General features: G+C 44.6%; 1 protein-coding gene across 1 annotated transcript in view; it reads left to right on the top strand.

Annotated features, from left to right (window-relative positions):
• Nucleotides 1–15,757, top strand: part of LOC119396427 (myotubularin-related protein 9) — a 30,106-nt gene extending 14,349 nt beyond the window's left edge. Inside the window, exons 9-14 of the mRNA XM_037663640.1 lie at nt 1,554–1,801; nt 7,669–7,753; nt 7,845–7,914; nt 8,753–8,852; nt 9,326–9,453; nt 14,632–15,757. Coding sequence (XP_037519568.1) covers nt 1,554–1,801; nt 7,669–7,753; nt 7,845–7,914; nt 8,753–8,852; nt 9,326–9,453; nt 14,632–14,704 — 704 coding nt within the window. The 3' untranslated portion in view covers nt 14,705–15,757. The remainder of the gene's footprint in view (nt 1–1,553; nt 1,802–7,668; nt 7,754–7,844; nt 7,915–8,752; nt 8,853–9,325; nt 9,454–14,631) is intronic.
• The last annotated feature ends 9,226 nt before the right edge of the window (nt 15,758–24,983 follow it).

Below are 24,983 nucleotides of genomic sequence, written 5' to 3'. Positions count from 1 at the left end.
CACAAAACTTCCTACTTGGGCCTCGTAAAAGATCTAGCTCTTCATTTTATTTTTTTGCAGCAGCAGCTCTTGCTGAAGACTCTTGGCTCACATTCACATCACTGTCACCATAGGAGCTCTTTTATAGCAATCAATAAGCAGGAAAAGAAAGTTTATCTGCCCATTTCAAACCTAGGACCTTTGCCTGTTAGAACTGAGGCTCTTAAATAACATGCCACCAGAGCATCATCAAAGTTGTAGCTATACATCAGGATTTGGGTGTTGAGGTGTGTTGCCAATTGTTAACGATTGATGTAAAAGTTAAGGGGACAAAGAAAAAATTATGTTAAGTTGTACAAGTAAGAAACCCTGCTGGAATACTGGATGAAGTGTCTTGTGTTGCGAGTACGAGCTCAGAAAGCTAGAAAAGATGCAAAAATCAACAATTGATGGCAATGATGCGTCTTGGCATCATGTGTTTTTACACCGTTTACACTGGCTTAGCTATCTTTGTTATCTGCATATATAGACGACATTGTATTTTAAAAGAGCCAAAGACTGGCCTTAGCAAGCTTCAGCAGCTTTTATGGAGTTTTAAACAGAAGAAAATACTTTCAACTCGGTGATGTCATGCCGACGTTATAGACACACCAGCAATGAAATTTCACCATGAAACTTAAACAGCAGAGAAAATGGAACCTTGATCTTCATTCTTGCCTCTAATGATCGACCAACTGCAGCAAACTGTGGTCCACATGAAATTTCACTTATGAATGTTCAACATCGCATAACTTTTGTTCAGCTGGGTTTAGAATGTCCATTCTTGTTTTTTTGCATACACTTCTTTGCATACCTACTTCGCAATTCTCTCAGTTTAGGAAAAACCTTGCCCAGAAAAAGACACCTAAAATGTTCGATATTTTTAAAACTACACGGTGTACTGAAAAAATAATTGCATATCTGACACCAGCACACTATATATAAACTCGGCAAGTTACAACAAAATTAAGAATTTAAAAAAAATGTTTTCTATGAGCAGCATCTCTTCTTAAAGGGACACTAAACAGAAAAACGATTTTTATCAGATTAGTAACTTACTCTTTCACAATTGCAAAATCATTGCGCTTGCCTCGGGAAGACGCTTGGTAAGGAAGAAAACATGCAAAATGAAAATGTGGGTGGCAACACCACTTTGAAATTCCCACACGAAACGTCGTGACGTCATATATTTTGACGGCATTTACTATATCCTACGTAGTTCCTAATCAGCAAAAATTGAGTATATTGTCCTCTGATATGCCATAGACTTAACATACCAAGTTTCAGGAAATTTCGTTGAGCAAATGTGGCCGAAATACGAAAAAATACGCTTTGAAATCCATGACATCACGCGCTGAGATTTCGGCGGGAAATATAAAAATGAAACTTTGGCCTTGATTTTCTCGTCTATTGATAAACATGTAATAGTGAAATTAGCTACATTGGAGTTCTTGTAGTACAGTTTATCAATCTAAAATGATTCATTGTTTCACTTTAGTGTCTTTTTAATGCTGTCATTCTTGCTTGCCTCGCAGAGCGTTCAGTGGTGATTCATGGGTCGGAAGGCACAGACTCTACCCTGCTGGCGTGCTCCCTGGCTCAGGTGATCCTGGACCCGGACTGCCGAACGATGCGTGGCTTCCAGGCGCTTGTGGAGCGCGAATGGCTTCGTGCAGGACACCCATTTCGTCTGCGCTGCCAGCACGGTGCTTTTGCACCGGCCAGCGTGCGTACCAAGGAGCAGAGCCCCACCTTCCTCATATTCCTGGACTGTGTATTCCAGGTGGGGGAGCTAAACTGTTGCTAGCTTTTAAGGGGCCCTGTAACACTTCTTCGGGTAATCTTGAAACAGCTTTATTAAAGGAGTCTATTGCCTCACGAATCGACTGCCACAAAAATTTTTAGAATCCGTCAAGTACGAACGGAGTTGCAAAGATTTGTAGCATGCTGTAAGCACTTTCTCTCTTCTCTTGTCCCAATGAGAACGCTTGAAGCTAAGCAGGGATGGATGGCATGGGGTAAACAGGTTACGTCACGCGTGCGTCATGACCTTGAGCACTTTCTTTTCTTCTCTTTCTTCGAACGTGCGGCTTACTTTCAGTGGGATCGCGAGCGAGCGTGCATGCACGTCATGCCATCCCGTGGCGGACGCAGTAACTATGCAGCTGACGACGCTCAAATCAGCCAATGGCCATGGACTTCAAGTTGATGGTGCAGTTATTTGGTTTTATGGCATCATTTGTCTAGAGAAGAGCAAGCGATTACTAGCTGACTCTGAGAATTTATTGTAAATTCCAGGCCGTGTGCTGCGCTATATAATGTTTGCGCTCACATGCTGTCAGGAGCCTCGACTGCCAATTGGCAGCGTTTTCTGACCGTGCTCAAAAAGTTTTGCAGGGCCCCTTTAACTGACCTGTGTGTAGCATGTGGTATTTTTATTAACATTATTTGATAATGCCTGCGTACTGCGAGATTTAAGTGTTGCACAAGTTGGAACTGCAGGCATGTACTACTCAGTTCCTCCAGCTGACTTATTTTCTCTAAGATTTTGCAGTATGTTAAAAGTACTACGTTGTGGTCATGATGGAATTTGCTTTTCATTGTGGTGGTGGTGACAGATGGCACCGTTGTTCCATTTAATTTTTTTGATTTAATTTCTTAATCAGGCACATTCACTGGTATTGAAGCACATTTCTCAAAGTGCAGTGGTTTTCTAGGACTGCTTATGAAGTCTTTTAGCCAAACGGAAATTGTGCCGACTGTAATTTGGAGCGTAGAAAGGTCTCAGTGTCAGGCCCATTTGTGTATACAGTAGAACCCCACTGTTACGTTCCTCACTGCTGCGTTTTCCCGGCTGTTACGTCGTTTTCCGCCGGTCCCGGCATAGCTCCCATAGGATACAGTGTATTGGGAACCCCACTGTTACGTCATAACTGTCGGACCGTTCCCGTATGATACGTCGCGAAGTGCGCACAGAGCCGACAGAGTGACTACCAAAGAGAGCGGCCATGGTGCATTTTCACGCAGCTTGGCCTCGTTTGACCGTAATATTAGCCGCATGAGAGGCGCAAGCAACAGAATCTTTCAATTGATGCAAACAAAAGCATGGCCTTAGAGATTCAAATTGCAAAGATGGCGTCTATGATGTAACTGCTCGCGAAAGCAAGGCCTTCGAGATCGGCATTTACTATTGACAAAAGCATAGCCTTTGAGATTTGTATTGCACAGATATGGCATGTATGACGTAATTGCTTGCGAAAGCAAGGCCTTCGAGATTGGCATTCACTTCTGCCATCGCGTTGGCGTAGACTCATCATCATCGTTATTTGTCGGAGAACGGGAGGAGTTCGAGCTGGTTGGAGCTCGCATGGTCGTGCGTGCGGTTCGCGGTCGGACTCGCCGCGCCGGTCGTGATTGCGTGTGCTTAGTTCTTTCATGCCTACAGCTGTTGGTGTTAAAGAAATCACATACGTTGATTACATTTCTGTGGATGAGGCCGTCCTAAGCTCCGCGTTTCTATCCATCGACTAGATCGCGGCTGAGCGCGCCAATTTTCGTGCTGCTCGTAAGAATTGAAATAAAATTCTGTACCACTAAATATTTTGCCGTTTTTCCTGTTTTTCGGCTCTTACGTTTCCCGTCTCTTACGTTTATTTCCTACGGTCCCTTCAAAAACGTATCAGCGGGGTTCTACTGTATATCAGAGTATAACTTTACATTCAGAACCACACCACCTGGTTTTTTAATAATGATCACCAAAAAATATATTTCTAGAAAAAAAATGTATCTTAAAAATGTGCTGAACAGTACGTATTCTAATCAAAGTTATGTGAAGTGTACTGCACATTTATCCCACGTAAAGATATGGTACTTGTCAAATATGAAATGTGCAATAGGGAACCCAAGCTCAAGTTTACGGCGCGACGGCAGCGCCGCGCTGCGGCTCTTGAGAGAAGCTCTGGCACAACTGGGTGCAAGCGCAGCCGACTCAGCCCGTTTGTCGGCAGCGGGAACATGCGCGCACGTTTCTCAGTCGGTGCGGGGAACTGGGGCGCCGTGCTGACAGCTTGGCACGCTGAACCGAGAGGCTGGCTGTGCGAAGCTGCATTTCCATGCTGGCAGAAGCGACCCCGCGGAAGCGCAAGCGAAGTCGGAAGTATTGCTTTGTCGTGGCCTGCCACAACAGTGCAGACAACACCAAGCCACGCGATTCACGTGTGAAACTGTATCGGTTCTCAGGCATGTCGCACAAGAAATAAAGGCGGCAGGCGTAGATAGCTGACAGCGCTGTCTCGTCTTCTATTTTGGCTGTCTGAGTTCATCCCTTTCGTTAGCTTAGACTACATGAATCGGCACGTAACTCGGCACATGCATGCAGCGACTACAGTAATGATTACTTGCTGTCTTCTCGCGTTGTGAAAGTCCAGTTACGGTTGTAGGTGAAACAACTTTATGTTTTGATTCCCCGTGTTCGTGAGACCTACCCGTCGTTGTTGAACGTTCACACTGGCATTAGTATACCATAAGCGTTGCGCAGTTGGTTGAATTCAACTGAACTCAACACATTGTCAGAAGTTTGGTGCCTGCAATTCACGCGTCGGGAAGGCTGATTTATCACGCCGGAACGGACGCCTGTGCATTTTCAGCAAGCTTTGACATCGTTCTGCAGGTTCGCTTTGTTTTTGTCACTTCATTAGGGTGATATAAGTGATATAAGCCGCTACATATAACTGGCACTTAATACATGCTTTGCAATTGCAACCATGAAGTAACCACCTTCTGACTTTGTGCGATTTTCTAGCCACGTTCACGCAGCAGGTTTTATACGCCTGTCAAGTCGATATCCTCATAAAAAGAGAGTGCAAGCATGACGCGAGAGCCGAAAAAACGAGGTGAGCAGTTCATCTTGCTTCACAGTGGTTAAAGCTCAGCTAGCTGCCTCGCGTCTTAATCGGCGGGTGATTCTCCAGCGGCACGAAGGACTTGGCTCTAACCTTCTCAGGAAACAGTGCCATGGCCGTATAATTTCTTTTTTTTCGCACGCTGCAAACGTTTGTTCACGAAAGTGCACAGCTGCTACTGCAAGCATGCCATATCAAAACAACAATCATGATTCGTAGTCCACACCACAGAACATTGATAGCCTGCACGGCTTCATTTCAGAGTGCACGTGGACCATTACGCATCTTTAACATGACAGAATGAGACTTACCTCGAGGTATACGTCCTAACGGTGTAATCGCGACTTGGGAAATGCATTTCGCTTTCAGTCAGGCGTCTTTGTCATCGATCGTCTGCTCTTCACCATAAACGTGATTGACGAGCCTTTCTCCTTTTATCAAGTTCGCTTTTTGGAAGTGCCAGTCAAGCTTGAAGATCCTTTTGAAGCCGCACTGCAAGCGGTACATTGTGAGGCGCCGCGAGTGCAACGCGAGAGCTCTGCACGTGCACGGAAGCGAGCGGCAGCGCATTGGAGAGAAGGGAAAACGCGCGTTGCTTGCACCCAGTTTGTATTTTTATGCCAGAGATGGCGCTGCCTTTCACGAGCAGCAGCGCCACTAAGCGGTGCTTGGGGAGCCTATACTCTAAAAGGGCACCTTAATTTGGCACCAAGGCTGGTCTCTAGATGATAAACCTGACATTCTAGCCGTTGCACAGTAAGGCTGTGTATGATAACATGGTTCGTGAGAACAAACAAGCGAGGGCACTGCAAATGTTTCTTGACTACACTTGCGTGCTGTAACTTTAATAGAGAGTTTTAGTTTAGCGCGCGCAACGGCCTTGCGCACGCAACGAGTGAGAGAGAGCAAGACTGCGCATGCGCTGAACCTAAGAGAGATGCGTGCGTTTGCGCGCGCTAGATCTCGGCGCTTACGCTGCGCCCGCTACAGCCGTAGCGTACCTTACGGGCGCTTCTCTCGCGAGATCTTGACCGGTCGAGACAAGCAAAATGGCTGCGTCTGACAGCAGCACAAGCGGCACGGCGGTCATGGCAGCGAATAAATCCCACGTCCATTTTGGAATTGCCCTCGATTCGGAGCTCCTTGCCTACATGAGTAGCTTGAATCCGTTCGCGGACCCAGTGCAGTGGAAGGTGATCGCTGCAAAGATGCAAGAGATATTCGATGTCGTCGAGACTGCAGTCGCCCTTCAAAAGCCATCGCTCTCGGTATGGGAGCATCAAATCGTCTATCTCATCCCATGAAAGAGTGGCAAAAAGGCGCTGATTCGAAAGGATGCTGGAAGGCATTTTTCCTCCCTCACTGCTGCTAGCCTCGTAGAAGTCGTACTAACCGTCACCGTTCACCACAGATCACCTCAACAAAATTTGCGCCATCGTTAAATCTTGCCTTGTCTCGTGCCTTGACTTGTGTCAGCTATGATTGGCTATTGTAATTTATTTCTTAGCCACTAGATGGCGCAGAAAAACACGCCGAGACGAAGGTGCCGACGCCTAGACGCAGTCCACATTTTGGTTGTTGTGTACGGTAAACTAAAAATGTAGGAGGCAGCCTCAACTCTAACGTACACAGCGCACAGGCCATTGCGTGCGTACAGGTTTGCGCGCACTAAACTAAAACTCTCTAATGATTTCAAATACTGAATGAGTCAGTGTGTCATGAGATCATTGCACATCCACCTCCTGGGTGCTAAAACTAATCATGACTGGTACAAACGTTATGATATTTGATTAGTCTTTATTGGGTGCATCATACCAGCGTCTCTGACTTGCAAGTTGCAGCTGCGTGACCCTGCTTTTGAGCTGATTGGTCAAACTCGAAGTTGAGCAAACTTCTCTAACCTCTTGTGGTATCAATGAAGAGGCGTCATCAGGGGCAAGGATGCTTGCAATACGTAACAAACGTCCTTCAGGCACTCTCACGCTTGTTAAGATACGTTCCACGGTTTATAGAGTTTGAACATTGTTTTTTTAATGCAGTAAGACAAGTTAGAGGGACACTAAAGAGCAAAACGATTTTTCTCGCATTAGTAAAGTAGTCTTCCACTATACCAAAAACACCACGCTTTCTGCGCGAAGACGCTTAATAAGCGAGAAAACGCGCAATAAGAAAATACAGGTGGCGACGCCACCTTGGAATTCCCGCACCATTTGCCGTGACATCACATATTTTTGACGGCGCCTGCTTAGGTCTACGTAGTTCCTAATCTGTTAACTTGAAGTACATTGTCCTCTGAGGGGGCCAGAGACTTGACATAACGAGTTTGTGGAAATTTCGTCGAGCCAGTGGCGCCAAAATACGTTAATTGCTATTTGAAGTCTTTTACGTCACGAATTACAAAGTTCGGCGCGAAATTTAAAAAATGAAACTGAACTTGGTTTTCTCCTCTAATAATAAACCTATGGTGGTGAAATAAACTACACAAGAGTTCTCCGAGCACACTTTATCAATCTAAACCAATTTATTGTTTCTCTTTAGTGTCCCTTTAAAGCAGTCACGTTGGTACTAATCCTTGCGCGAGGGTGGGAATGTTCTCAAAATTCCGGGGTGCTGATTTTCTATGTCTTATACAGATCACTGCTCTGAAACAGACACCTGGAAAAACAACTTTCTTGACAAGAGCACATTTTCTCTAGTTGACCGCCACTCACAATGGCTTGACATTTTTGCTATATTTTTCCTCTTTCAGATTCACCAGCAATTTGCCTGCTCGTTTGAATTCAACGAGCAGTTCCTCATTATGCTGTTCGAACACAGCTACTGCTCATCATTTGGTGAGTTCTTTACTTCTATAATAAAAGTTAATCTTTTCTTCCTGCTTTCCGCATTGGTGACATTAACAAATCTTCAACAACATGCATGCAGGCACGTTTCTGGCCAACTCCATGAAGGAAAGAAAAGAGCTCAAGCTGTCGCAGAAGACGTACTCTCTGTGGTAGGCTTACCTTATTGCTTGTACTCAATTAAACCCTGTGTGACAGTGAAGTTCTGTCATTTAAGATGTAGTTAGTTGATGGTGCGCTTTTCTCGGCCATGTTGGCTGCAAATAATGGGGTTAGTATGCCAAACTGCTTGTGTACTCAGACTTAAGTACGCACTGAAAATCCTGGCTAGTTTAAATAAAGCTGTGGTCCTCCACTATGGCATCTTCCTTAGCTCCTGGGTTAGTCTGTGGCAAAATATCAGTGGTTGAGTAAAAATAGCAGTTGCCTACTCATTTGTAAGTGAAATGTCTTATCTGTCATTAGGTGGCTGCTCTACTTGCATGCAAAAGTTTGGTCTGTTTTATTGCTTCCTTGAATGCCTGTACTTAGCTGTAAAGGAAACTGTAGTGTGTGACCAATGTGACACTGGAAAGAGCTGCATGTGAAAATATTAGATTACAGCTAAATGTTGCCAGCAGAAATTGTGCCATGTTCTTCTTGCTTTACTCTACTTATTGATAGTGAAAACAAAAAAATGTTTTACTGAGACATTCCGTAAGAAAAACACTATAATAGGAGCTTCAAGAACTTTTAGCTCTCTGCACAAGATTGCACAGAGGAGCTCACGAACAGATGTTAAAGAGCCATTTTCTGCCTATGGCTTTGTAAGTCCTAACATGTGAAAAGAAAGTTTACAGCACAAATATTTAGTGTTTAGTATTTAGTGAGAACTAATTTCATCTAGGGTAAATGGTATGGTACCTACGTAACTCTAGGCCCTCTTCCTCGGGTGGATACATAGATTTGGGTTATTACAAAACGACGTTTCTTTTAATATGCTTCTCCCAGGTCTTATGTAAACTCGCCAGACATGCTGGCTGAGCTTACCAATCCAATGTACGACCACAACAACCAGGTGATCTGGCCATCGGTGGCCCCTCAAAGCTTGGTAAGTGTTGCTTAGCGCCCTTCTTCAATTAGTACTTGCACTGTCTTTCTTGGTAAGATTTGGCCGTATCCTCATTAATAATGTGAAAATGGCAAGGTGAAGTGGCATCACGCAAACTATGCTGGCCATAATGGCTCATGCTGTAAATCTAAAGCTCTACAAATAATTCTAGATTTGATGTAGCCTTACACTCAGAAGTTGTACTCGCAGATACTGTTTCGTAGAAGGTGCCTCAGAACTAAAGCAGGTGCACTGAGAAATGTGCAAAGTGAAGCTTTGTTAACCACACTACCTGCATAGCTTCTACAACCATGTTAAGCATGAAATGTAGCATAATGACGCAGTTTCACTTATGCAGTAAAGTGGCTGACAAGCCCCAAGTGAACTGCCTTCCTACGAGACTCCCCTGACTTATGCGTTTTGACCGATTGTGTTTTCGACTTGGTGAAAAGCTAATGTTTTTTTCTTTCTAGGTTCTATGGCCAGCCCTGTTCCTACGGTGGGTCTACGACCAGAAACCTCAGAAAGAAGCATGGGACATGGTATTAGAAATCCGAAACAGAGATAAGGAATTACGCTCCAAAGCAATACGACTACGCAGGTAAAACGTCTTTCGCAACGTCGAATCTTCACCTGTGGAGTTGAGAAGCAATGGATGCATGAGGGACTTTGGTTGACTAGATTTTTTTTGTAGAGAATGTTGCTATGGGCCACATGAAAAAATTTTGCTCTTCTTTGCTGTACACTTGTATTTGCTTTGCTGGGCACACATAATCCTTTACATTCACTGTATTGTCAGTCTTCGGTGATATTCTTTCACACTTGACGACCCTGCTACTACAGATCTGGCATGTCGTGATTATTTCAGCCAGTTTTATAAAGCAACCTCTTTTATATCTGATGTTATAACTAGAGACCGGAACTTCAGGCAAAATGCCTATTTTTTCCTGGAGTCCGTTTCGAGCCTATTTAACATATAAGCACGAACTAAGGGAAGGGAAACGTTTTAATCAAACATTTATTGTGCCTATAAGTGCCTATTTCGAGCTTCGTGCCTATATCAGCTTTTCAGCGCCTAAAAATGTTTTTTCGCGTTTGTCGAGTACACGTTTTGCTTAAATGAGCTGTTCATATGGAGGAAAACAAGAAGCATTTAGTGTGGCGATATTAACTTCAACAGTCGCATAGCGCGCTAGTTATGTTTTTGTTTGTTTTTTTTTTTCGTTTCCGTTTTTAGCTCCTGTTAAGGCGCGATTACAGTGCGGCTTAGGGTAGACGCACGCATGCGCTTCGTCACGTCAGCGAAAACAGACCTAGTTCGACGCACTGCCACAGCCAACGTATAACTGGACTCGGCCGATGTGCTCCGACGCATGTGACGCTCGCCAACGCGCTGATAACGTCGGTCTATCAACGCGCCTTTACGTGAGCGGGGCTAGAGTGTATCCCAGCGAGGTAAAGCGAGGCTAGCCTAGCGCTAGTGGGCCCCCTTAAAAGATCTCCGTCGCTTGGTTCGAGAAGCACGGCGGTTGCGTGAGCGAGGCTAGAGTGTACTCTAGCGAGGGGAAGCGAGGCTAGGCTAGCGCTAGTGTTCCCTCCCTCTCCCCCTTGAAGATCTCCGTCGCTTGGTTCGAGAGTAGTGCACCTCGGCGGTTGCGTGAGGGAGGCTAGAGTCTACTCTAGCAAGCCAAAGCTAAGCTACGCTTGCGCTGCAGCCTACAGCCTACGCGTCAGTTTCGTTGGCATTTGTGTTCATAACTGCAGCTGTCGGTAGTCTGCCGAGCAATGCCGAAGAAAAAGACGCCGAAAAGTGTCCTTGTCAGGCAATCGACCAGTGGATCGCAGTGCTACTCCGTCAATGGAGAAACGGTATTTTGCCATCCATGTGGAAAGCAGGTGAGAAGACATTGCAAAGATCAATATGTTGCGTTTGACGTCCACTCTGAAACACGCATTGGCATAAAGCTCCCAACATTGCTTACGCAACTGCCAATTCGAATAACCCCTGAACCTGCGCAAATAAGATGCATTTTTTGGTGACTTCACGGGCACTCAGATTCATTGTTTTGTTATTTTTATTTCCGCATCTGTCAAATCGCATGCAACAGGAAATTTGCAGAGCATTCTCGGTCGGATACAGGTATAAGCATTTCGATTTTAAAATGTACGCTCGGGCTCGTGTTATTTAACTTCGCCATTTCCACAGAGTTTTTCAACAGCCGCAAGGAAAAGTACAAGCGCAAGTGCACTAAAGAAGTTCCACGTATCCAACGCACCTTCCTAGTACAATACGCTCTTTTATTCTCGCAGGTACCATGTGAAAAAAAGTGTCATCTGGAGCAGCACGAGAAACCAACGTTGCATCAAGCCAACGCTCTACGCAACCAACCATCAACGTCGAGGCAGTCGTTCTTGTCTGAAGCTTTTGCTGAAGGAAAGAGAAGTGAATTCAGCGCAGACTTATGCGAAGCATTGGTCGCTGCTAACATCCCTTGGGCGAAGATCGAAAACAAGACATTCAAGAATTTTTTGCAAAAGTACTGCAACCAGAATATACCATCAGAGTCCACTCTTCGTAAGCAGTACCTGAGGCCAATGTACGAGGACACGTTAGCAAAAATCAGACGAGAACTCGGTGAATCATACATATCGATTTCAGTGGACGAGACAACAGATGCGACCGGACAATTACTTGGACATTTTGTAGTTGGAAAGCTGGATGCAAAAGAGAAAACAACACCTTTCTTGGTATGCTCGAAACAACTGGAAAAAACGAGCGGTGATACCATCACCTACTTTGTGAACTCGTCCTTGGGGGTACTGTACCCCTCCGGATCCCACGACGACAGAGTACTGCTGCTCTACACAGATGCAGCAGCTTATATGCACAAGGCTGCTGCACTTCTCAAGGTCTTTTATCCAGAATTATTGCATGTCACTTGTCTTGCCCATGGGCTTCATCGGGTCTGTGAAGAGCTGAGAAAGTCGTTCAGTTCTGTTGACGAACTAATACCCGCAGGCAAGGCAGTGTTCCTTAAGGCGCCTTCGTGCGTTCGTGCCTTTAAAGAGCAGTTGCCAGATGTACCTCTTCCACCGGAGCCTGTTGTTACCCGCTGGGGAACTTGGCTGAAGGCAGTGGACTACTACAACAAACACTTCGCTGGTGCTAAGGCTGTTATTAACAGCTTTGCAGCGGACGAGAGCATTGCCGTGAGAAGAGCCCAGACTGTTCTACACCACGATACACTTGAATCTGACTTGGCCTATTTGTGTGCTCACTTTACTTTCCTTGAAGAAGGCATACAGAAACTTCAAAGTTCGGGCGCCGCTCTGACTCAGAGGGTTGAGCTAATTTTGGACGTGCAGGAAAGGTTCGCCACCGTCCCCAATGGACCTGTCGCTGACAGGGTCACCTCGAAGCTTAAATCTGTCTTGGACAAGAATCCCGGATTTTATATGCTAAAACAAGTGTCTGATGTTCTGAGCGGTGCCGATTCGAAGATTCCAGATGAAATTAGAGCATCGAAAGTGCCGCACTACAAGTACGCTCCACTAACTTCAGTGGACGTCGAGCGTTCTTTTTCCGCATACAAACAAATACTGACTGAAAGAAGGCACAACTTCAAGCCCAAAAACCTTGAGATGGTGCTGGTCTGCCACTGCTTTCATAGCCTTTCTCACAGTGTCCAGTCACCGTAGCTTCACCTAAATCTAGCAGTCACCTAAATCTGTTCAAATGGTTATTCTTCTCCTAATTCTTTTCATGAAAAAAATAAAATTAACTTTCCCAAAGCACAGGATTTGCCTGCTCTGTTTGTTAGAAGGAAGATTTGTCCTGAAACACGCTGCTGAAGTAATTATGAATTCTGCCTATATATGCCTAAACGATAGTTTTTAACGCTTATATATGCCTAAATGACAGTATTTAGGGCCTATTATAGGCGCCTAAAACCTTGTTTTTTCGTGCCTGAACTTCCGGTCTCTAGTTATAACCCACAGTACTGACTACCCATACTTTTATTGCGATAGCAATTATACAGACACTCTTGATGGGTTTTTGCCGTCACCGTCGTCGTCATGTTTGGTATAAAGTCCAAATTGATGACATGCTCTACCTGTGAGTAAAAGCATGCGAGCTGGGGCGATGAACACAGCTGAAGCACAGATGAAACGAGCCGGCCGTTTCTGTCGCACGGAAGGCGCATGCGATAACATCACCCCGCGTGTGAGACCTGCCGTCGATTGCTCATCAGGCAGAGAGGAAACGTCCCGCCAGTCCTTCCTCGGTCGAAGGAGCATGGACGCCGGGGGAGGGGGGAGATGCTGCGTCGCTCAAGCAGCAAGTGTGAACTTTCACCATAAGGGCACGGTCCCGAGTGCTGGCGCGTGCGCTGTTTTGGCAGCCATCACCAAACGGCTCGTATGCCCTTCTATGTGCTGTGCTCTCACTGCTTCTCTCCCTGGAGTGGCTGTGTCGCCTAACTTTGCACACCTTGCATATTTCATCGCTGGGGCTTCCCCTCAGCTCCACTGTACATTGGTCTTTACAACGTTTAGTCAGCTAAAGTCATGCATAAATTGTAGAGTTAAGCGAGATGTGATCCAAAAGAGTTTGCTGCTAGCCTTCCTTCGTATAACATTACAATTTGTTGCTGTCGCATTCATTGCTTCGCCTTTGCCGCGTAACTGTGATTTTTTCATTGTTACCACTTCATCATGTAATGTGTGCTACGATGGTATTTTAAGTACGTAGGTGCCATCTGTATTCCATATTGCTTGTTTGCATTAATCCTTGCCTGTTACTTGGGTTGCCATAATATTCACACTTTTCCTACCTTGCTAATGAAGCTGACAGTTTTGTAGTATGGAAATGCTGTAATCATTTCATACTGCAAGATTCGGGCATGAGCGATCTACCAAATTCCAACATTGCTCGAAATATGCAGATTTAGTAGTTTTGCAAAAGCATTAGCACAACGGGTACAGTTAGATGAAGCACCGGTGGTTAATATGGCAGACAGTGGCGTTGGGGGCATGCATCCATCTTATCATATGTTTGTATCACTCCGGTGAAGGAATCTTTAAAAGGTGCTTTATGAGTTCCTATCATTGAGACTGATGTGGTGCACAGGCATAAAAAATGTGCCTTTCTGGACATATATTGGTAACATGGCGAATGTTTCAAGAGGACTATGCAGCAGTGATGGCTGTAGTGAATTGCCACAATTATTTTCGGAAAGGGGCAAGCCTGATTAGGCGTAAACATGTGCCTTGTGACCTCTTGACCCCTGAAAGGCACGCATATTATAGGTATGTATAGATTGTCACGTTGATTGGAATATAGCGTGCATTGATGGGGGATAAAGTGGCTATGTACTATTGTGTGATGGCACTATGCTTCTACGTGGAATTGTTGAAGGTTTGATTTTTAGCATATACATTATATTAGAATGAGAGCAATGTTAATACAGTTTGCTTTCATACATGGACTGTACCGTTTCTATGCTTATGCATTTACTGCAAACAACTCGCCGTTTTTCATTGGCAAGTTTCTTTTTTTCCTTTCTTATCTACCAGTGAAGTTTTCTTTCTCTCATCAACATATGTTCCCTCTTGGTTGAAACAGTGCACATGAAACGACGGCGAAGTAAAAGAAAACACAGGACACAGGACTTCGTCGTCGTTTCGTGTGTGCTGTTTCAACCAAGATGAACGCATACCAACTCGCTCAAGCTTCCATTCTTATATGTTCCCTTCCACTTCATTTTCCATTGTTCAGGCAGCTGCTAGAGCTCGAAGACGAGGCCGTCGTGCAGGGTGTCCTGCAAGACTCTCTCAGCTTGCTCGAATGACATCCGAGGAGGGGCTCGGTGCCCTCTTCGCACCGAGGCAGCACCAGCACTGTGGAGGACATGGGACCCAGTCACCAGCAGATATCGGCACTCGCTCAGGAAACCGCCAGCATCGGCAGCCGGTCTTCTTTCTCTCACGTGTCATCCTTAGGTTCGCCCCAGTCCTCGCTTTCCTCGTCGCCAGCCACCGCTTCGTCCGGCACTCCCTCGCATGTGCGTAGACTCCTCCGGAGTCTGCTGCACCTGAGCTTAGACAGTCATGCGGGAAGCCGCCTGGCCCCGGACTTTGGAGCTGCGTCGTTTGACGAGCTCACCTTCAAGCGTGGCGATGATGATTGACGTATTTTGCTCGCGTTTTACTCTAATTTGTCTTACTTGTGCCGATTTTGTGCACCACACTTTCGGATGTTGGCCAATGCCTTTGGTCAGCCTCGTTACGTCAGCTGTTGCTTAAATCGCACTGCAGTGCATCTACTGCTCATTTTGACCAGCGATTGATACCTGTCTCATTAAATTTTTGAAATTAGGGGCAGATTTAAGTCGCTGGAGGTTTAGAGATTTTCAGGCTGAGTGATATTTCAGCCGAGGTGTTTAGATTGCAATGAAAACGTTAATACAAATGTGTCTCTGTGGAGCATTTTGTGGAAGTTCTGAATTCATTAGTGGTGTAGTGTTCTCAGCAGCTGTTTTGCCGTTTCGTAAAGTTCGCTTATTGCTCATTTCAGTACTTTCGAAAATCAAAAGGATAACGCCGCCTTGTTGAACTTTTCGTTGTACTATAATCGCTTTGTGATAAGCACGGCTATACATCTTTATGGATTCTACTGGTGTTGTTGCTGCAGTATTCTATTCTTCAATCCCAACAACTGGCTACATGACGTAGGTCACAGTGCAGTATGCCTACTGCACGTTAGAAAAGCGTTCCCTAAAGCCTTACCTTACAATGTTCGTTCAAGGTTGACCAAAGCTTTAGTTTTTTTTACAATAGCAATGTGTTGTTATGCAAGTTATGTGACTAAGTCAATGTTTCGAAATATACCAGTATATCCCGTGCATGTCTTGCCACTGTTGCTACCACATTTGCCATTTCCTGATAAAAATGGCCTCAAGGGGATGTGGATGTTGTTGAAGTCTGCACCGTTTTTATTTAGATGGTCAGACGAACACTCCCGTCAGATCAATTGGCTTATGACTTTCATTGAACTACTGAGGTCATGGTGTTTATAACATAGTTCTTCACAGTGTGCCTGTATTCTCTAAAGTATTGTGGTTGTGTTGGCATTCTTTCTAGAACACTGCTTTTTAACAACCTCACAGACTGATGATGGCTATGTCATCATCATTAAAAATTGTTTTAATGTTAAATATTTTTTTTTATATACATTCGGAGCGGTGATCTGTCACGAGCTGCTCACATACTTCTTTTGTCTGTGTACAATAGTGTATGTGTTGCAGCAGGCCTAGTTAGTGAACACTGAATGTAGTTCTATTAACGTGCACTCTTGCATACATTGGCTCCAAGGTGTGGAAACAGAGACTCATTCTCTGTTTCTTGCCACATGTGTTATAGGGATGTCAAACAGAAAAATTATTTCTCCCCTATTTATAAATTACGCTTCCGCAGCATCGAGAATACCACTCTTGTCACATGAAGGCACTTCATAGATAAGGAAAGGTGCAGAACGAAAAGATAGGGGATGTTGACACTTTGAAGTTCCTGTGTCGGTTCGCCCTCATGCAGTAGATTTTGCTGGCATATCATGGGGTCTAAATAATTATTGGTAAAAAATAGATTATATTGTGTTTTGAGGAAGCCAGATAACTAGAGCTGTGCGAATAGCAAAATTTTGGGTGCGAAGCGAATTCGAATAATAAAGATTGAGTGCGAATCGAATCGAATAATTTCGAATAATTTTCGAATATTTCTCAAACATTTTTCGAATAATTCGAAGTGAAATTACAGAAAAAGTTGCAGAGAATCCCTAAGTATGTTCTTGTGAGATAGCAACATGAAAGTGTTTCTTTTCGCTAGGTTGATGAAGCGCTGGTGGGGTCATATTTCATAGTTGTCTTTCTTATCAAGAATGAAGCAATGTAGAGGCCGAATTGTATTATGTACATGATTTGGTGCAACCAAAGTGTTGCCGACAACACTTTACATGTGATAGGCAGAGATGCCATTTCCTCAGCCTCTCCTTCTCTTTCAACTTCTGTGGAAGGCCAACTGATGTGGCAGACAAGGGTGTGCACCCTTCAAGTCCGGAGTTCCAAATCTGCCTCGTAGACGTCGATATATAAGAACATCTGAAATTTTGGATGCTTAAAAGCTTCGGCGTCCGATTTTTCAGACTTCCTGCCCAAATTTCAGGTCCAAAACAGCATTAATTGAGCCCCCAACTCTGCCACATCTTTCATCTCCATATTGGAACCAGCGTTTTCTTGAGTTAATACATTTGCGACCGTAACGGACCTTGAAAGGCAGCTTTGCCGCGATAGGGGGGTGTGAGTAGGTGAAGCATATTGAAAATCTAGGGACCACTTCCAATCAGACGTTGACTGTCTCTTGCCTAAGTTCGACCGTAACGGAGCTTGAAAGGCAGCTTTGCCGCAATACAGGGATGTGATGAGGTGAAGCATATTGAAACTCTGAAGGGGTCACTTTTAACCGGTCGTTGACTGCATTTGTCTTTGGGAAGTTCGAATAGTTCGAATAGTAAAATTTCAGTGCGAATCGAATCGAATAGCAAACACTATTCGAAAAATATTCGAAATTTCGAATATTCGCACACCCCTACAGATAACCTAACACTGCAAGCTTCTGGAACTTCTATCGAGCCACAGTTTAAAAAAATGCTTTCGAATCCTTATCATTGCACCACCAGTATTTTAGTTTACTGTGGAATGTTGATCTTCAGCTTTTCTTCTAATATTGAGCCTATGACTGCTATATTACCAATAATAGAAGTTTCAAATGATAATTTATTAGTATAACTCTAAACTGATATAGTGTTTTCATTATAGTGCCCATTTGAGATGTTGTACACACTAAATCTGTGGCATTGATGTAATATTAATTTCAATTCATTTGCGCTTGTAATGGGATTGTCTGAACGTTCCACTCTCAAAGTGTATCCATTATTTAGATATGCACATGATGCACTTGTTTTTGGCAGTATGCATATCACATATAACCAGTGCTTAAGAACAAATCATGAATGGTAGTTTACCACTATCCCTCAAGAGGAAGGTATATAACAGCTGCATCTTACCGGTACTTACCTACGGAACACAAACCTGGAGGCTTACAAAGAGGGTTCAACTTAGATCAAGGACGAGTAGCAAGCAATGGAAAGGAAAATGATTGGTGTAACCTTTAAGGGACAAAAAGAGAGCGCAGTGGGTCAGTGAACAAGCGGGTGTTAAGGACATCTTAGTCGAAATCAAGAAGAAATGGACATGGGCAGGGCCCGCAGCGCATGGGCAAGATAACCGTTGGTCATTGAGAGTAACCGAGTGGATTCCAAGAGAAGGCAAACGCACGAGCGGGAGACAGAAAGTTAGGTGGGTAGATGAGATTATGAAGTTTGCGGGTATAACAGGGCCGTAGCAAGCACAGGACCAGTTGATTGGCGGAACATGGGAGTGGCCTTTGCCTTGCAGTGGGCGTAATCACACTGATGATGATGAGGAGGAGGAAGAAGAACACGGCGTATCTGAGTGGAGGCTGTAATCTGGGATGCCACTGTAGAGGTCATCACTGATACTAGGCATGTTCATGCCTGCGCATTGGTGACAGATCTTGAGTCGGTTGTGATACCACCGTCGTGTCTGTAAGCTGAGGCTTTCTTTTAATTTTTTTAACTTGCACGTCTTTGTATAAGCATAACTCCACACTTTTTCTACGTGATGCTGTACGAAGCACACTTCTTCTAATAAGCTCAAGAAAGAGTCACAGTGCCATTTATTTAGCACCCTTTTAAGTCAATGTGAAATGTGGTTGTACTTAGCCCTTTTGCATTAGTTGTGTAAAATAGTATTTCGTTGTGTTTGATTCAGTGTTTGTTTCCTTCGAGCTGTGCTCTTATTTTCATATCTCCATTTCTGGGTTTTCAAATGCTGTACGCGACTGGAATGGGCTATTTCGTGTGCACCTTGCAATCTTATCCTTGCAATCCATTGTTTGTTGTGCTTTGAACCTATAACATGGCCTTGCTGCTGTGTGTACTTCAAGCTCTGCACCAACCTGCCTATTGTAACCCTGTCTTTTGTATGCTGTGCGGATGTATATAGTATCGTATGGCCTAAGTATAATGAACTACAAATTGGTTAGTAACAAAGTAGGTGTAAAATTTTCCTTGCCAGTGTTAATTTGTTACAAAAATACCCATTTAACAAATGTGTAAATCATAATGAAGGGGTTTTTGGTGTTGCTTGAAGCTTTGTGTGGAGAAGTTTGAATCTATAATTATGGCCTGATGTTTGTTGTATTAGTATTCCGATTCAAAGGCTCTCCTCCTCCCCTGCAACCTTTCAGTTGCTTACAATTCATTATGCATGTGCAGTGTGCGTAAGCAGAATGTGTATACTGGAGTTTTAAAATGGAGTAAAAATATGAGCCACTCGGTGAATGCTGCAAAAGGAGTCGCCAGCACGCTTGTCCATATGACGTAGAAATGCAGTGGGCATTGTCGATTGTCTTGCTATTACCACTTCATAAAGGATAGACATTGTAGCCTGCATGTGCTATCCCACTCTACGGACATTCAGTTGTTGCAGAAAAGCAAATTAATCCCTCTGTTTTTAAGTTTTTTTTAAATCGCTGTGTATTGAACCCATTGGGAACATTCTTTAGTACAAAGTGTGCTTGATACTATAATGAAAAAAAAATGCTTATGCATATGTCTAAATTTGTATGAAGAGGCAGTGCTTTGCACATCCAATCAAAACAATGTATTAACATCAGGATTGGTAACTGGGCGTGTTGGCTTAGCACGTTTTGCGACGATAGGCGCGGAGTTGGCGAAAGACGGTGCGTGTTTATATCTCCCTTTTCCTTTTGTCGTCTGTGCGCATTTCACCTCGGAGAATGTATTAACATCTGTTGCTGGCTGGCAAGTTTTTGAAAGACTGTTCGTGGTTGAACGATGAGAAAAAATAGAGAAGGAGGGAGGAAGAAATCAGGCACCTGGTCTGTTCCTGTGTATTACTTGCTCTATTTTTATGCTACCACGTGTCCGTCAGTGCAGTCATTACAGTCCTACACTCAACCAAGACGTTAACCGTCAACTTTCAATTGCTAGTCCTAAAAAAGCAAATACCAACTTGATGTGGCCTTATAAGCTAGCCATAAATTGCCTATCAGTGTTTATTGTTGTGGCTTTGATGCTGTGTATGTGTGTATTAAAGCCTTTTCAGGGACCCTGTAATTTAGATATTGTGACGTGCGTAAAATATCTTGTACATATGTTGAAAGCTGTTTGCATTGCACTTTTTTCTGTTGTAAAGGCAGGCTTTATGTGTACGTCCCGATAGCTTGCAAGCATGTTAAGGGTGTTTTAGGTACAGAGGTCAGAGAGGGCTCATATCTACATTTGTTGTTCAGGCTTTTCAGCAAATTTTTGACCCAAGGAACGGGCAACTAGTATTGAACATGGTTTGCCCAATTGCCTGTGCCTGAGTGATAATCACGCATTGCGTGGGTTTGCAACCTGCCAGTTTGGCGCACGAGATTTTTCACTGCTTGCGGAAAGACCTAGTCACTGGTATGTGCTTGCATTCGATGTTACATTTATATTGTCACTTTTGTAAATGAACTTGATGTGTTTCTTTCATTTTAATAGGTGCGTGTTTACACACACCAAAACACTGCCAGCACTGCTAAAGATTTGGTGTCAGAAAGGCTGTTGTTTAGTGTTACTGGATATTTGTTGCTTGCAAATGTTGGAATCGCCACATTAAACAGCTTACTGACCAGATATATGTTACATCAGGTATCTTTTGCTCTTGTGTGTTGCTTTACCAAATACATATTATGGACTTTAAGTATGTTCACAGATATTGTCTCCACATGGTGATTTTTCAAGCACACACAGATTCTTCGTTACTTTGTGTAATCACCGACAACTTGATGTGGATATTGAACATTCATAGATCAGCGTCTAGGCACAAATTTTAATATCAGAATGGTCCTTCTGTTCATGCAAACTATGGCCATGCAAGTTAAATTTAGCAAAGTATAATGTAGGGCTAGGTGTTAACAAAGCAGGAAATGTTTGTGGTGCAAAATGTAAGCAGAACAAATGAGAAACAAAATGTCAAACACACTCATTTCGTCTACTCACGTATTGTACCACAAACGTTTGCGGAATTCAATTCAGCCATTACAGTGGGTATCGTATTCTGCAGCTAAGCATGAGATGACTATTGATTTTACCTGTGGCAGCATTTTGTCAGTAGTAGAACCCAAATGAAAAAAGTTCCTTTCATGCCTTGTTATGTGTGCACACGGAATGATACCAAATAATCAAGAAAAATTAATGCGGATTCTACCACTACTGCATCCACTAAAGCCCACTGTGCTGGTGCAGGATATTAAAGGGACACTAAAGAGAAAAACGATTTTTCTCGTATTTGTAAATTACTTTTTCACGATACCAAAAGCACCACTCTTGCTGCGAGAAGACGCTTGGTAAGCGAGAAACCGTGGGTGGCGACACCACTTTGAATGTCCCGCACCAGTTTCCGTGACGTCACAGGTTTTGGCGGCGTCTACTTGGGCCCTACATCCGTGGTTCCTAATCGGTAAAAAATGAAGTACATTGTCTTCTGTGTTAGCCAGAGACTTAACCTACCGAGTTTCAGGAAATTTCGCGGAGCCAATGTGGCCAAAATACGAAAAAAAAAAACTTTGAAATCCGTGACGTCACCATCGGAGATTGCAGCGGGAAATTTAAAAGTGAAACTTCCGACATTCATTTTCTCAATTATTACCAAACCTATGCTGGTGAAGTTAATGACACTGGGGCTTTCAGAGCATAATTTATCAGTATAAACTGATTTATTGTTTCATTTTAGTGTCTCTTTAAACATTGTGGTTTGTTACTTTTTTATTCGACTGCATGCAGTTGCACTTTTTGGAACAGTTCTCTTAGAGTACAGCTGTATTTCACCCGCATTTTTTTTTTTTTTTGTCGTCAAAGCCATGATTGCAATGACGTATACCGTGCCTGAGATGTGCGATTGATTAGTGCTTTGATTGGTTTTTGACGTCTCTGCTATGCGTGTTTATGGATGGAGGTCAGGAGCAAGCGCCTGCTCAACTGGACCTGTTTGGCTGTGGTTGCGTCAACCGCTCGCTCTGCGTCTCCCTGGCTTACGCATGTTGTCCTTGTGTCGACCGCAAATAGGAAGCCAGGTGGCTGTGCGGCTGTGAGGGGAAAAGTTGGCTGAAGCAGCCGTGTTTGTGGGCGCGCGCGTTTTCCATGGGCAAGTGCAGGACACGCTCCCGGCTGCCCGTCTGTTTGTGCACTCCCCACCTGCCGTGGAGAGGGTGTGTGCGCTCGCCGGCGCTGAGGAGCTTAAAGCACTGTAGGAGTGGCAGTACTCTGATATTAAACTTGTAGCAGCAGGGGCGTAGTCAGAAATTTTTTTCGGGGGGGGGGGGGGGGGGGTTCAACCATACTTTATGTATGTTCGTGCGTGCGTTTGTATGTGTGCGTGTATATATACGCAAGCAAAACTTAAAAATTTCGGGGGGGGGGGGTTGAACCCCCCCCCTTGGCTACGCCCCTGTGTAGCAGCAATAGCTGGTTTAGATCAGCGCCCCACCACCGGGATTGCGACTTCAGGAAGGACCTGCATATTTTACTGGGCCTGGTCTATTTTACTGGGCGGTTTCCGTAAGGGTTGTCGAACAAAGCATGCACTTTGTTTCGCTGTATCAATCAGTGTTTCGTTGCTGTGGAAAAGCGCGCTATCTCTGAAAACGGATCCTATGCTCGTAAGTTTCCAGCAAAAAAAGTCATAGTTTTGGTATTCACTGGCTCACTTGCAACATATATATGCTTCCTAAATTTTTTTAAAAGTAATAATTGGGCTGGCAAGTGTCGCCCAGTTTCTATGTTTGCTGCTACACGTAATTTTGCCTCGAATCCCAGTAGATGCCGAGCAATGACTAGGTTTCCCTTTGTTTAGGGGGAGGGTTTCTACACACATGGACTGCTTATGTTTGCTTATATGTGCGTGAGACGTAGTATATACGTTCGCATATGTTGGTGATATCAGACAAGGGGGGCCCGAGCCCCATCCCCAACCCACGCATATTTCTTTTGCATGTTCATAGCTATATACAACAGAAATATGGAGTTAATTTAACGCAATGCTTTACATTTAGTTATGAACCAACTCGCGCAGAAAGAAGTTGACAAGGACGTGCCAAGAAGGGACAGCGTGGTGCACTCAGCGTGCGGGCCTTTTTGTCTTAGCGTCGTTAAAAACGCGGATCAGCGAGAAGTGAAAAAATGTACACACGTTTGCGGCGGCCAGCCGCTCCAGGCTTGCTTTTACTCCGTCCCTGCCGCGTGGTGCTCCCGCTACGTGCGCTCTCCACCACAGGGCGTCGGGGTAGGGGGTGGAAGGCTGTCCATGGCCGATGAAAGGCGGTCCGGCCCCGGCTAGGGGGCATACGTGTGCGCCCGCTAGTTATGTCCCCCCTAGCTGCTTTCCAGCTGGTGTGACAGTGTATGGGCCGCACGTTCCGTTTTTCCTCTTCATAGTTTCTGTTTTTGCTTTATTTTGGTGCACCCCACCGGCGCTCTTGGTTTAAAAGTCCGGTTTAAAGGGAATACGACAGATGGGCACGCGTTCGGAGCATCCCCCCGCGCCCTGCTTTTGCCCACCCCCCCCCCCCCAAGTGCGCGAACACCTGCGCGTTTGACTCGCCCCACAGCCGATCGAGGGCATCGCATATCGCTCGAAGACCGGGCTAGCTGGCGAGCGTCGCTCGCTGTTTATTTCTCTGGACTTTCCACGAAAAAACCGCGCGGTTCTCTCTTGTGGATATCGGCGCTGCCTCGGACGGAAAAATGGCAGTTTTGCCCGATAGGCGCTTAGGTTCGTAGTGGTTTTATCGTCCGTGTAAGTTGTAGCAAACGTGAACAGATTTCACTAGATGATCACAAACACTCGCTGCGACATGAAGTGCCGGAAGCGAGAAGTGACCGCTCTTCGTGTCGCCTCTCATTTCCCCTCGTCTCTGAAAGTTGATTACGCGACTTCTAACGCAAGGCACACAAGAACAGAGCAAGCACAAAAGCATAGACCATCCCGACTTGTCTTATCTTTTATACACCTGCCCACAGAGAGGCCACACGTCTTCTAACTCACTGTAGCCATGCGTAGCCGAAGCCGGGCTAGAACGGGAAACACGCACTCGCGTACAGCAATTTCCTTCTATCGCATGCGTTTGATACACGGGATCTCAGTGGGTATGCAGGAAGACGGAACGCATTGAGTTCTCTTGCACACTTGCAACACAACGCGCGGCGTGCAGATGCGATGTAGAGTATTTTATCGGCACTGTGACATAACGCGGAACGTCACGACGACGGCGAAAGTTCACCTGGTGCGTCCACCACACATATAAGATTAACACAGTCCTACGTTACAATAGAAGTATCTGCACTTCCTTGCTTTAAAGAGACACTAAAGAGCGAAAGGATTTTTCTCGTATTAGTAAACTACTCTTCCACGATACCAAAAACACCACGCTTGCTGCGAGAAGACGCTTAGTAAGCGAGAAATCGCGCAAAAAAAAAAAAATGTGTGTGGCGACGCCACCTTGAAGTTTCCGCACCATTCGCCGTGACGTCACATATGACGGCGCCCACTAGGGCCTACGTAGTTCCTAAACGGTAAAAATGAAGTACACTGTGCTTCTGAGGGGGCCATGTAGTTAACATATGAAGTTTGAGGAAATTTTGTTGAGCCAATGGCTCCGAAATACGATAAATACACTTTGAAATCTGTGACGTCACGCGTGCACATTTCGGCGCGAAATTTAAAAATGATACTTTGAACTTCATTTTCTCCTTTATTAATACACCTATGATGGTGAAATTAACGACATTATAGTTCTCAAAGTACAATTTATCAATCTAAACCGATTCATTGTTTCTCTTTAGTGTCCCTTTAAGACGACATTGCCAGGCGAGATGTCAGCAGATCAGCGCATTGCTGCATTTTTGCTTCACGGTAACAGCAACACAACAACGTCGAGTCA

The sequence above is a fragment of the Rhipicephalus sanguineus genome, chromosome 6 (assembly GCF_013339695.2).
Source record: "Rhipicephalus sanguineus isolate Rsan-2018 chromosome 6, BIME_Rsan_1.4, whole genome shotgun sequence".
Classification (NCBI taxonomy): domain Eukaryota; kingdom Metazoa; phylum Arthropoda; class Arachnida; order Ixodida; family Ixodidae; genus Rhipicephalus; species Rhipicephalus sanguineus.
This window is presented reverse-complemented; position numbering and strand designations above follow the sequence as displayed.